We start from the raw sequence: 14814 nt of genomic DNA on the forward strand, positions 1-14814 counted from the left end.
TGATCCCCGGTGGGGGGCGGGGGGACATGCCGAAGGCAGCCAATCAATGATTCTTTCTCATCATTGATGTTTCTATCTCTCTCCGTCTCCCTTCCTCTCTGAAATCAATAAAAATGTATATTTTTTAAATCATGTGTTCATAAAATATACAAGAACAATTTTTTAGGAGTTTCATATTATCTCTTTAAAATAACATGAATTTTATTCTATTCATTTATGCATAAGTGGGCATTTTAAGATTAAAATTTTCCCCAAACTTTTCATTAAAATCCATGACCCATAAGGATATGATTCCTGTATTAAGAAGCATTGCTTTGGTTGACAGGGAGTCACTGAAGTCACATTGAAAGTGAAAAAAGCCCTGGCTTGGTAGCTCAGCTGGTTGGAGCATTGTCCTGAGCACCAAAAATGATCGCAGGTTCAATTTCCTGCCAGAGCACATACCTAAGTTGTGGCGCATATGGGAGGCAATGGATTGATGTTTCTCTTTCACATCAAAGTCTCTCTATCTCCCTCTCAAATCAATAAACATATCCAAGTATATCCTCCAGTGAGGATTTTTTTAAAAAAGTGAAACAAAACTAAACCAGTAAAATGATGAGCAACTAATTTTTCTTGCAACACAGATATTTTTGCATCTTTATTTTTATTTCCCAGTGTTCATACAGAGGCATATACAGTACCTTTAACTCACTTAGTGAACCTTTGTTTTGTTTACAATGAGTATAATGAGAAGTAGTTGATAAACCAACTTTTATGGATAGTGCAGTTGAAACAAGAGAGATATATTTAGATATGAAAGTAATTTATACTAAGAAAAATGTGAAATAAGCCTGCTGAGGAGATGGGCAAAGTAAATGGAATGGCTTAGGTTAGGTAAGTTTAGATGTATTTTATTTATTTCGGAGGGAGGAAGACGGAAAGAGAGATAGAAACATCAATGACGAGAAAGAATCATCTGTCGGCTGCCTCCTGCATGTCCCACATTGGGGATCGAGCCAGAAAACCAGACATGTGCCCTGACCAGGAATCGAACCCTGATCTCCTAAGTCATAGGTGAATGCTAAACCACTGAGCAACACTGGCTGGGCTTTTTTTTTTTTAATTTGAGAGAGAGAGAAACATTGAAGTGAGAGAGAAACATGGTTCAGTTGCTTCTCATATGCTACCTGGCTAGGGATCAAACCTGCAACCTAGGTATGTGCCCTGACCAGGAATTGAACCAGCAACCTTTCTATGCATGGGACAACACTCAACAAACTGAGCCACACTGGGCAGGACTAGATATATTTTGAGACAGAGAATTCAGTTTGATGGGTGCCCCTGTCATTGAGAGCATAAACCTTTTACTAGATGTCATTGAGACCCAGTATGACCTTCAAGCTATCACCAGTGCACATTCCTCTTTTTGTTGTGTAGTGTTTACACTGTAACAGATAACTTAAGGTTGTTTGGGTACTTATTTATGTAGATATTCAGAATGTGAACCCAAACTGTGCCTAATGATTCCTCATGGAGCCACTGAAGCACATTCACAGGACGAGGCCCCTCATTTGTGTTTTCAAGGCACTTTGTTTTTCTTATGAAGACCACAACTGGAATCTTTAACCTCATGCAGAACTCAGCCTTTGAGAGTGAATTCCTTAGCTCTCTGCTTGCTGGGAAAATACAAGACACCCATTCCCAGATATCCTTAGGAGAACAGCTCTTCCTGCATAAACTATTTTCATCAATGAGAGAATATATACAGAACAGGGTTTCTGGATCAGTCTTGAGTTTGAATTCTCTACTTACTAGCTGTTGGACACTGGACAAGTCACTGCACTTTGTAGTCCTACCCTACCTGTCTCTAAGTGGGGATAATATCTTGGGTTACATGAAGTAAAAGGTAGAATTCGTCTTTTATGTGCGAGGTACTCAAATAGTTTGTTTTCCCCTTTTCCTAACTTTTATGCTAAAATTCCATCGATTCATTTAGTATTTAATAAATAAATGTTTAAGGAGAACCTACCATGAGCCAAGCAAGCTCTTTGCTAGGAGATAGGGATATAATTGCAAATAAGACAGGTAAGCATATGATTTCAGGTGCCCTAGAATTTTTGAGCAATTCATTTCTTTGCCTCTAACAGCAATCTCAAATTCCCACACCTCTCTACTGGTATTTTTGACCAAGGAGTTAACATTTATAATAGTTGTGACTGCCCTCACCTCAGTGGATAGAGTGTCAGCCCAAGGACTGAAGGGTCCCAGGTTGGATTCCAGTCAAGGGCATGTATTTCAGTTGCAGGCAGATCCTTCCGGCGCAATTCACATCTCTGGCCCCAGGGCAGCATGTAGGAGGCAACCAATCAATGAGTCTTTCTCACACATCAATTTCTCTCTCTCTCTCCACCCTCCCCCCTTCCACGCTCTTTAAAAAAATTAATGAAAAAATATCCTCACCTTAGGTGAGGATTAACAAAAAAAATAAACACATAAATACATAAATAAATAAATAAATAAAATACTTGTGACTGCTTTTTTGGCACCACTTTAATAGTGAACTGGTTTCAGGTAAACCGAGTCAGATAGGTTCTCATTGTGTAAAGGTTTAAAGTTTACCCACTTCAATCACTCACAAATCCACATTAAATACTTAGAACCAAAATCTCTGAGGGTTTTATTTCACTTACTGTGACCACAAAACATATTTAGAAAAATGCATGTGGCATCTTAAGCAGGCAATTCATGAAACAAGTTATTCTGTGGCCTTAGAATCCATATCAGTGTTTTTATCTATGTGTGTGTATTTTTAATGTTTCCTTGTTTTCATTTTTGTTTTGTCTTGGGGGTGGTTTAAAATAAATTCTGGGCCAGAATCTCATTTTAACATTCCCGCATTGATATTCAAATATGTTTCACATATCTCTAACTTCTCTGTTCTCAATATGGGGAATGCTTTCTCCTCTTTAAGGTAACTGTATACACACAAAACATAAATATTTGAGTGTTTTCATAGCACAGAAGGGATTTCTCTTTATTTTAAAGATTCATTTTGGTGTTACTTTTAAGAATAAAATTATGTTATAATATAGTTAAAGAATAAATTATTTATGTATATATATTTTTATTGATTTCAGAGAGGAAGGGGCAGGAAGAGAGAAAGAGAAACATAAGTGATGAGAGAAAATCATAGATCAGCTGCTTCCTTCACACCCCACGCTGGGAGTCGAGCCTGCAACCCAGGCATGTGCCCTGACTGGGAATCAAACAGTGACCTCCTAGTTTATAGGTCGACACTCAACCACTAAGCCATGCAGGCTGGGCAAGAATAAATTCTTATCTAAATTTAATATACCAACTTTCTGTCGCACAAAAACATTATAAACATGAATAGAAAAGCAAAATTTTCATCCTAAAGAGAAAACTATTTAGGATCTCTAATTTCAAGAAAGTAAATTTGTCCCAGAACTCTATATACTCTTTAAAAATTAACAGACTTGCCCTAACCGGTTTGGCTCAGTAGATAGAGCGTCAGCCTGCAGACTGAAGGGTTCCAGGTTCAATTCTGGTCAAGGGCATGTACCTTGGTTGCAGGCACATCCCCAGTTGTGAGAAGGTGGTTATGTTCTCTTCTCCAGATGAAATCACATTACCAAACATTCTTTCAGTTCCCTTTCTGTATATCTTTAGAGGATTGCTCTGTCCTCCAGGACCAACTTCATAGCTATGCTTTTTTTTTTCATTTCAGAAATTACCATGGTTGACACAGAGATGCCATTTTGGCCCACCAACTTTGGAATCAGCTCCGTGGATCTTTCCGTAATGGATGACCACCCCCATGCCTTTGACATCAAGCCCTTCACCACTGTTGATTTCTCCAGTATTTCCACTCCACACTATGAAGACATTCCATTCGCAAGAGCTGACCCAATGGTTGCTGATTATAAGTATGACCTGAAGCTCCAAGATTACCAAAGTATGATGTTTATTTTCACTTTTCAGAGTACTAAGACTAGCATTGGACTCAATAACACTGGAGTAAGTGCTCCAGAGACTAAAACTCTATAGAGAAGACATTTACCATTAGTCTACTCATCCACATATCCATGAAATATTAGGTATTTATGATATACCAGAAAGGAAGGCAGTGTGTTAATCCCCCAGATCATTCTTTCCTTTGTCCCTTCTTCCTTTCTCTCCTCATTTTTTTCTTTTTTGGTTCTTCTTAGAAGCATTATCCAGTATGATTATATTGCCAGGTATATATCAGGCTAAGAGTCCATCACCCAAACTTTGAATTCTTTTGAATAGTTATAAGTTAATAAGTAACAGTGTACTACCTTATTATCACCAAATTACTAAATTATAATCCAATTTTTTCTAATTCTGCCATTTGAGAAGCTTACACTGAAACCTGAACTGGTAAGAGAATTAATTAAGCCTGTGGTTCTCTGACCCTCCAACACCCATAATACTAAAGCTATTACAGACAACATACAGTATTTGAGACAATTAAGGTTATTTTATAAATAACACAAATTTAAATTTTGAAAAATTGGTCTATTGATAAATCTTCATACCATTAACTCAATTTACATTGAAACATCAGACTCAAGAAAAATTAAAACTGCACTTTTCAAGATAAAACAAATTTCTGTGATGCTATTTCCTTGATTTTTATCTCTTTTTGTACTGATATGCTGGTTTCCCAAAGCCACCACTATGTAATTGATAACCATTACTTGACAATAAGAACTTCCTGTATTTCTAGTGTGTTTTTTAAGGTAAATAATATACTTGGTTATATTAATATGTGTGGTTTTCAGTTAGAGCCTAATATGCAAATTTAATACCCCTATTCTTAACCAGTGGGAAAGTAGTGCTTAATTTCCATAGGTTGTTTCACTCTCTATCAAAGATCACTTTACAAACCACCTTTTCTGACTCAACACTGATGGTATTTTTATTTTTTATGTTCCTTCTGTGTGTCTTTTGCAAGAGTGGTTTAAAAATATTTCTAAAATGCAACATTGAAATTAAAATACACAATTTAACATTGTGAAAATTCCAAGTACAGCATATTACATAGTAAAATAACCTTGATTGTCTCAAATACTGTACTAGTATATGGGGTGCCGGAGGGTCATAGAATCACAGGCTTAGTTCCCTTCCCAGTTCTATTTACACATTTGAAGCTCAGAGATGCTGTGACTTGCCCATGCTTACCACGCCTACTTTTCCTATGGTCTCTTCATGTTCCGTAGTGGTTCTACACTTAAGTAATAAAAATATGTCATTAAGGTGTACCATAGTGACTTGCCCTGTTGCCTTTTTAGTATTGTTTTTCATGTAATAATGGCCTGCTCCCATTTCTCTCTACACAGATGCAATCAAAGTGGAGCCTGCATCCCCGCCTTATTATTCTGAAAAGGCTCAACTATACAATAAGCCTCATGAAGAGCCTTCCAACTCCCTCATGGCAATTGAATGCCGTGTGTGTGGAGACAAAGCTTCCGGGTTTCACTATGGAGTTCATGCTTGTGAGGGATGCAAGGTAAAAAGTAATTTTCTTCTTTCTTCAAAGAATTTGTTGAAAATTTACCTATTATTTCATTTCCTATTGCAAACACATGACAAGGAATTGAGATAAAATTGTCAAACTTTTTTTAAAACCCATGACTCAAATAATAAAATTTTTGAAAACCTAAGAAAATTAATAAAAGCAGGGATACTTTGCCTCACTTTTCTTCCTCCAGATTGGTTCTAGAAGGCACTGATCTAATTTAATCCTTATATCTTGCAGCTTTTGTTTTTTTAAGTGACTTGATCAAGGGATCAAGGCAAAATACTGATGAACTGGCCCAAAACCCAGATTTCTGAATTTTCCAGTATTGTTGTTTTTTTACTGTACCATGTAATATTTTATATGTGTAAGGCTTGACAGATCTGATAGATAGATAGATAGATAGATAGATAGATAGATAGATAGATAGATAATCTTCATTTGAGCCTTGGAACAGTCCTATAAGGTTGAGCTTATATATGGCCACTAATAGATGTAGAAATTATGAATAAGTAAAACTTTCCCATGGTCATCCATTAGTAAATGGCAGAGCTAGGACTCCTAAACCAGTGCTCTGTGTTTTCTTACTCCAGCATCAATTGAGTCATGTATTATTATGGGCAGGCAAAGAGAGAACTATTTTAGAAAGGAGATACTATTTCTCTTCAACTTTTTTCTTTGTGAAAAGGGGAATTTTGCAAAGTTCAAATATTTAATAATATTATGCCCAAGCATTTAAAAAAGTTAATCAACTCATATTTTCACATGTAGTCTTTTAAAATAATTAATTTTAATATACTAAGTGAATAAAATAGTAATAGAATAGTTTTTATTTTTAAAACATATTTTTATTGATTTCAGAGAGGAAGGAAGAGGGAGAGAGAGAAGCATTAGTGATGAGAATCATTGATCAGCTGCCTCCTACATGCCCCCTACTGGGAATCGAACCCCTAACCTGGGCATGTTCTCTGACCGGGAATCAAACCATGACCTCCTGGTTCATTGGTTGATGGTCAACCACTGAGCCACGCCAGCTGGCCTAGAATAGCTTTTATTATATACTCCAGGGTTCAGAATATGTTGTTCATATTTACCTTATAAAGTAAATGTTTAGCTTTTATAAAATTTTTATAAATATAAAATTTTAAATATTTTATATTTTGTATATTTTCTAAACATAATATTATAAATATTTAACTTATAAAATAAACACTGCTTATATTATATGAGTCAGATTTAATCCCAATTGGGCTTTTTTATTCCGCCCTGGCCAGTTTGCTCAGTGGTTAGAGTGTCGGCCCATAGACTGAAGGGGCTCAGGTTCGATTCTGGTCAAGGGCATGTACCTCAGTTGCAGGCTTGATCCAAGGCCCCAGTTGGGGCACATGCAGGAGATAACTAATCCATGTGTCTCTCTCACATTGATGTTTCTGTTTCTGCCCCTCCCTTTCACCCTTCCTAAAAATCAATGGAAAAAAATATCCTCAAGTGAGGATTAACAATACACACACACACACACACACACACACACACACACACACACATATATATATACTAGAGGCCCGTTCGAGGTCTGGTTCATGAAATTCATGCACTGGTGCGGGGGGTAGGGAGGCGGGTATGTGTCCCTCAGCCCAGCCTGCACCCTCTCCATTCTGGAATCCCTAGGGAGATGTCCAACTGCTGGTTTAGGACCCATCTCACAGGACTGCTGGCTCCCAAACACTTGCCTGCCTGCCTGCCAGCCTGATCACCCCCTAACCGCTCCCGTACCGGCCTGATTAACAACTAACTGCTCTCCTGCCAGACCGGTCACCCCCAACTGCCCTCCCCTGTGGGCCCAGTCACCTCTAACTGCCCTCCCCTGCCGGCCTCTTCTGGCTGTGGGCGCTGCCATCTTTGAGGGCATGGCATTCAATTAGCATATTCCCTCCTTATTGGCTGTGGGTGCCACCATCTTTGAGGGTGTGGTAGTCAATTAGCATATTCCATCCTTATTGGCTGTGGGTGCTGCCATCTTTGAGGGCGGGGCAGTCAATTAGCATATTCCCATATTGTTATGGGCACTGCCATCTTTGTGATGGCATGAAGGTCAATTAGCATATATCCTTTTTATTAGATAAGATATCTAAACTAATATATATACCCTTTAGAATAATAAGTACACAAAACTATTTTCTGAAATCGTGACTAATACATCTCCAGCTCACCAGTTCACAGACTTCACAATAATCATGAGAGTAAATTGTTGAAATTACACATTATTTTATGGACCCTGAAGTAATAAATAAGAGTGTTGTTGAAGAGTTTCTTTATCAGTAATGTGAAGAAACTTTGTAGAAGCCTGCTTCATCCAGTGGCATAAGAGACCATCCTTGCTCCCACAGAGCTCACAGTTTTAGTTGGGCAGTGGAGGAGGAGCAGGAAATAAACATAAATATAATAATCAAATTGTATAGTATGCTAGAAAGTCATTAGTCTATCGGGGGAGGGGGGAGGGAAGGAAAACTAGAGCAGAGTAAAGGAGATCAATGGTTCCTGAGGAAAACGGGGCAGGGACAAGCCACAGTATTAAATAAGGTGGATAAGCCTCATTGAAAAATTGAGGTGCTAGCAAAACTTGAAGGCAATGAGGGAAATAGGCAAATGTATATTTAGAGAAAGAGCTTTCTACGTGAGAGTAAGAAGTAGAAAGTGACTTCAAGGATTTGGGCTTGAAAAAGTAAGAGGAAGGAGTTGTATCAACTGAAATGGAAAAGCTGTGGTGAAGTAAGTCTGTAGGGGTAAGATCAGGACCTTAGTGTTGGATATGCTGGGTTTGAGCTGGCTATTAGATTTACAAGTGAAGATGCTAAGTAAACAGTAGAACATACTTGCCTATTTCTCCAAGATAGAAATGTGGAGAAAATAAAAATGCACATCAATGACAGAATCATACTAGTTCAGTGTTTTTTGTACCAAACAGGACCAGATAAATTTGGAAGAATTAAAAACTGAGTTTCATGAAAATGAACATAATAGAAATTAATAAGAATACTCTGAACAAAAAAAGTGGAGTTATAAAACATTTCTGATTAGAATTTTTTCAAGACTTTCCAAAAAATATAAATATTGCAGCATTCAGTTAGTCTCAAATTGACATATTTGCTTTTTTAAGGTAGCAGTCGATTTTCTGAGGATTTATATATTATTTCTCATGCTATTTTCCATTATCTCTTTTTGTTTGCAGGCTACAATGATTATGGAACACACACATTTTCAACTGCATAAATAAATGAAACCAATTCTGCAGGAAATTATGCAACATAGAGAATTCCAAAAAATTATCCACATGTGGATTTTTATTGGCCCTGATAATGTATTAGGATGAAATGATTGTAACTTTGCCAAACTGCTTAGCACAATTATAAGGGCTTGGCATGCTGTTGGAATGGTTTGCAGAGAGACTGAACTGATTACATGGTGTTTTATTTGCATTACATTAAATCCAGAGCACTTCCTAGAGCATGCTGAAACCCAAATGTAGAGCCAAAATACATTGAATGACATTGGTTGAATGTGGTCATCTTCTAAGAGCTAAAACAAAACACTGGAAATCCTCTGGTTCTTTATTTTATAGCAAAGAAAATTCAATTGCCTAAAGTCACCAGGGCCAGAACAGTGTGAAGTACCCAGGCCAGTGTGCCTTTAGCCATATGTTGCTGCTTCGTTGTGTCATAAAGACTTAGAATTTACTTCTTTTATTTTTTTTTTCATTATCTTTTTGCAGGGTTTTTTCCGAAGAACCATCAGATTGAAGCTTATTTATGATAGGTGTGATCTTAACTGTCGGATCCACAAAAAAAGTAGAAATAAATGTCAGTACTGTCGGTTTCAGAAATGCCTTGCAGTGGGGATGTCTCATAATGGTAAGTGAACACTTAGCACCACATACTTTATTATTCTCTTATGGCTGCCAGATCAGTAGATATGAAGGCCGTTGATGAAAATGTGCACGGTTTTTCCACAGAATGCCAGATTTCAGAATATTGCGTACAGAAAAAGCATTTCTCATTTAGGTGTGAGTTTTTAAGCTGTTAGTGCAGAATCCTCTCTGGTTGGGCATCTACCATGATGAGAGAAAAGACTTGAAAATCTGGGGAGGTGATGGAAATGACTATAGTATTTTAAGACAAATATAAGGATAACTGTGACTTTTTTATGTTGCTTTAATAGTATTAAAAACAATTATACTTATGTGTATCAGTAGTTTCTTTCTAATTTTAATGTAAGAAAATCTTGAATGTAGAACTTTAGGTGGCTTCTCAGAATTTAGATGTTGTTTTTTTTCCTCTTCACTATGCAAAAATGAGTGTAGGTATAGCAGTAACTTTGACTTTGAGCAGTATACAAACTTGAGGATAAAGAAATATTTTAAAGTTCCACAAAACTTCAGTGTCCATAGACACATAAGAGAATAAAACTTTCTACTTTTTAAACTCATATCAAAAACCAAGCTTATGATTTAGAGTGTCTACCTTGGGGAAGAATGTAGAAGACCTTATTTTCATGAACTGTAGAACTAACTCAGTAAAATCATGGAAGATAGGCCTGTTTGAAGAAATAGTTCTTGATTTCTATTTAGCTCTGACTGGTTAACTAGCTCACAAAACAAATTTTGACATAATAATGTTACTATATTTTTCAAGTATTAGTTTTTTAAGAATTCATTATGAACTCAAGAAACGTAAAATGTCAAAGTGATCAAATTAAATCCAAAGTCTCATTTCGTTGGATATCCTGTTTTTTCTTTCTTTTGCCTTTATCTGATATCAAAACTGATCTGGTAAGAGGATAATCTTTAAGTTAGTCTTCATCTGTAAGAACTCCAAAGCATCTGTGAAAATTAAATTTTTGCTCCATCATGCTGATGTTTGGTTTACACAGTGGAAATCATCAAGATATTTTGGAATCATTAATTGGTTGATACTTTACCCTTTAAAAATAGTTTATAAAATTATATTTTTATCATTAATATTGGTTATTTCCTCTAAAGGCAAGACTGTGTTTTACCTGGCCAGTGTCGCTCAGTGGCTGAGCGTCGACTCATGAACCAGGAGGTTGTGGTTTGATTCCTAGTCAGGGCACATGCTGGGATTGTGGGCTCAATCCCCAGAGGGGGCATGTAGGAGGCAGCCAAACAATGATTCTCTCTCATCACTGATTTTCTATCTCCCTCCCTTCCTCTCTAAAATCAATAAAAACACTTAAAAAAAAAAGAATGTATTCTGAATAGATATATTAGCTATAGTAGACAGGAAGAAAATTTGGTCTAATTTTTCTCAACAGTTAATCAAATCTGCTCTATAGCAATATACAAATTCAGTCATTGATTGCCAAATAATTTGCTGTTTTAATTCCATCTATTTCCTTTTTATTTCAGACCTTATAAAACATAAGGGCATGTTTTCAAGTCATGGGTTAGATTTTAGGTGATGCAATCAAGTTGCAATAAACTTAATTTATCTTTATGAAAAAATCTCTGATTTGAGATCATTATCTATAAAACTGCATAGGAAAGCATTGTCAATTCTGCTTTTAATTGTATTTCTTTTTTGTCCTTTAAAAAATTGTCATTTTACACATTGATATAAAATATATTTCCTATTGCTTGTACATATTCATGTAAAATATATCTCCCATTTCTTATTGTTTATAGGGCCAGTAATATTTAAAGCCCAACCTATGTGTTCTTGAGGGTATAATTTTTCTCCCAGAAAAGTCAAAGAAAGCTATCATGAACTGAATAAGGTTATCTTTGGACATCATGTGACTATTAAAGGAATTAAATATCACGGCATCAAAGGCTTATGCAGTTCAACACTTACAGGATTGCACACATGACTAAGAAAATCCCTTCCCAGAGGTTTTTATGGTAATGTGTTTGCTGCACAGAGAAGAAAACCATTTATTTGATATAACACAAGAAGGGAAACTCAACAACTAAGTTTTGATTAGTTTTGCCTGTTTTCCTGATGAGGAAAACATTTTCAAATACAAAGTTTTCTAGGAAATCTTAGTAACTATTTAAATTCATTGCTTTGGCTAATATGAGGCCAACAGTAATGAGGTTCCCATTCATATAAAATTCCTTTTTGTTATTGTTGTATGTGAATGAACAATATATGCAGAGCCAACGCATATTATTTTATTATTTACTTCATACATGAAAAGCAGCTCTGAATATGAAACATTGACTAGTCAAAATTCTTAATGACTAAATTATCTCATAAAAAATAAAGAGGGACCATTTAAAAATATGATTAATATCAAAGATTTTAACAGCAGAACTTGAAACAAACATTACACTTTAAAAATCTATAAAAATCTGTGAGTGCCCATTGACTGAAGAAGGAATATTAAACTATGAGATGTAATGTAATAACCCACCAACTTATCAAAAGAGGCTCCTTATGTTATACCAAAATCAGCACCTTGCTGTTTTCAGAATGTATAAGAAGAGATGAACATCCCCCAAAGCAAATTTACTCCATTCTGTGTTACTTTTATTTTTGCTCTTTGGTCTCTGTTTAGTCTGTTCTATGCATTTAGCTTCCACATTAGCTACCCACTCCCAGCTTTGAAGGAGGCTTCTGAAGTAACCTTCAAGGACCCTAAGAACCCTGGGGAGTGTTGTTCGAAAATCACTGAAATCAGTGATTGCTAAAGTTCCTTCAACTTCGAAAATTCTATGATACTACGTAAGTCAAGCAACCTGCCCACTGAATTTTTCACTTTTCAATTAAGCTATTCTGTATCTTATCAAAAATGTCACTGTCTTCGTAAATATTTAGGCAACTGATTATCTGTCAATTGCCTGATTTTAAAAGTTTTCATCTATATGCTTTGGTACCATAAAAATATAATTCATATGCCTGAATCCCCTTCTGTATGTTCCAATCAATTGCTCAGTAACTTAGGGCAATACAGTTGATGATTGCATAATGATGTAGCCCCAGAGTACAAATTTAAAGCAGTCTAGACTAAAGAACGTATGAATGGTATGGTTGGATAATAGTATATGGTTTCACCTGAAGATAAGAACCTGTATTTTGATTGTAGAAGGGCATGATTTCAGCATTCTTCTAACTGGAAATGTAGTTATTTCTCAAATACCCATTTCCAGCACTGGATGGAAAAAGCACCCAGTTGTTAGGCTGAGGTGCTCTGGGAACAAATTTTTTGTTTTTCTGTAATTATCAAAATGAGCACATGTTGCCATGATTTTGGTCATTTAATAATCCATCAGTTTTAGACTGTGGGCTGATTGCTCCAAAGTTTTCCTGAATTGTCTCAAGCATAATCAGTTCAATACCCTGTCCAGACACCTTTAGAGGAAGGCTCCAAATGCAAGTAAAGCAGAAATAAAGAGGCAACTTCTTGGGCTACCCAGAATTAACTTACTAAGGAGTTATTGCATCAGCTGCTATTCGTTTTATATTTTGAGTTAGTGAAGCTGGTATCTACAGAATCTTGATAAAAATACTCTCATAGATTAATATTCCTTCTTCAGTCAATGGACACTCACAAATTTTTATAGATTTTCAAAGTATAATGTTTGTTTCAAGTTCTGTCAAAATCTTTGACATTAATCATATTTTTAAATATTCCCTCTTATTTTTTATATATATTTTATTGATTTTTTACAGAGAGGAAGGGAGAGGAATAGAGAGTTAGAAACATCAATGAGAGAGAAACATCGATTAGCTGCCTCCCGCACACCCCCCACTGGGAATGCGCCCGCAACCAAGGCACATGTTCCCGACCGGAATCGAACCCGGGACTCTTCAGTCTGCAACACTCCATCCACTGAGCCAAACCAGTTAGGGCATATTTTTTATGAGATAATTTAGTCATTAAGAATTTTGACTAGTCCGTGTTTCATATTCAGACTTGCTTTTCATGTATGAAGTAAATAATAAAATAATAAGCGTTGGCTCTGCATTTAAAAAATAATCTGATGTAGAAAAGAATTGACTTACGGTACTTGAGTAATTCATCTAGGTTTTACCCTAGACCATTGAGATTTGACTAAAAATTATGCTTTGCATATATATAAAATTAGTGAAACCTTAGCTTTGCTGATTAGGATGTCCTATTATGTAAATAACGAGGTTTCCTTTTATTTTAAAAAAAAGCTGACAACTTAAAAATAATTTCTCAGTGGCTTCATAAAAATTCAGAAAAGTGGTTTTATAGATATTTGTGGCACTCAGCATTTTTAAGATAGTTCCCTCCTTCCTTGTAAATAGAAGCTTAGTGTATATTGCAAAAAAAGAAAAGAAAATCTCAATGGCAAATGAATTTAAACTTAAACATGCTACTCTTTCTTTTCTTTAGTCTTCTTTGTGGTATAAATTAACCAAATGTTAACTTTTAGGGAACTATAACAGAGTAAAAAGTGCTAATGCACTGAGCAGCTATGATACTCAAACCTGCATGGCCTTCATGATTGCCCACTCTCTGGCCTCCACCATCTTATCCCACTGCTGCTCTTTTTCACGTATATTTCAGGCAAACTGTGTTCTTTGTTGTTCCTGGAAAATGCTTGTGGGTCTTTGTGTATTATGTTCTTTGGTTCCCTGTCAAAATTCTATCTGGCATTCAAGGCCTAGTTCAAATGCCTTCTCTTCCATAAGACTTTTAATTTCCCATTCTTCCCCTTCTCTTGTTTTATAACTTTCTCTGATACCACATTGTGCCTCATAAAGCAAAGGAGTGATCATATCTATGTTACCAAAAACCAAACTACTATAGACAGCAGTAAAAAGGATATATGAAAGGGGTTGCAAATCAAGGAAGTTTACCAGAACACCCATGCAAAATTATGAACTAAGACATTGGGATGGGTAAGAAGGAATGGAATTGAGAGAAAAATTAGAGCAATGACCAATGAATACAAATGTCTGCAGGAAGAGAGGCTGTTGAGATTATTCGAGGTATCTAGTTTGGTGATAGAATGAACTAACAGAAAGGAAAACAGAGGAGAAAGTTTGGAGGGAGAAAATGAAAAGTTCAGTTTTATGTTGTAGTTGAAGTGCTTATGGGATATCCAACATCCACATATAACGGAAGTGAAAAAAAAAAGGATCCAAATCTCAAAAAGAGAAGGCAGGAGCCCAGCCAGCGCCCTGTTGCAAATCCAATGGACAATTTTCAGTCAGCACATTACTTAAAATGTCAGCAGCATTCAACACTCCTTAGTTCTTGAAGCTTTCTCTTTCCTTAGC

At 36.1% G+C, this 14814-nt stretch overlaps 1 protein-coding gene across 2 annotated transcripts in view; it reads left to right on the plus strand.

Annotated features, from left to right (window-relative positions):
* PPARG (peroxisome proliferator activated receptor gamma) overlaps positions 1-14814 on the plus strand; it is a 96962-nt gene that overhangs the window by 62744 nt on the left and 19404 nt on the right. For both annotated transcript variants that reach the window (XM_006758284.2, XM_006758283.2), the window contains exons 2-4: positions 3731-3958; positions 5367-5536; positions 9315-9453. In XM_006758284.2, coding sequence (XP_006758347.1) covers positions 3739-3958; positions 5367-5536; positions 9315-9453 — 529 coding nt within the window. In that variant the 5' untranslated portion in view covers positions 3731-3738. The remainder of the gene's footprint in view (positions 1-3730; positions 3959-5366; positions 5537-9314; positions 9454-14814) is intronic.

Source organism: Myotis davidii, unplaced genomic scaffold, assembly GCF_000327345.1.
Source record: "Myotis davidii unplaced genomic scaffold, ASM32734v1 scaffold73, whole genome shotgun sequence".
In the NCBI taxonomy this organism is placed as follows: domain Eukaryota; kingdom Metazoa; phylum Chordata; class Mammalia; order Chiroptera; family Vespertilionidae; genus Myotis; species Myotis davidii.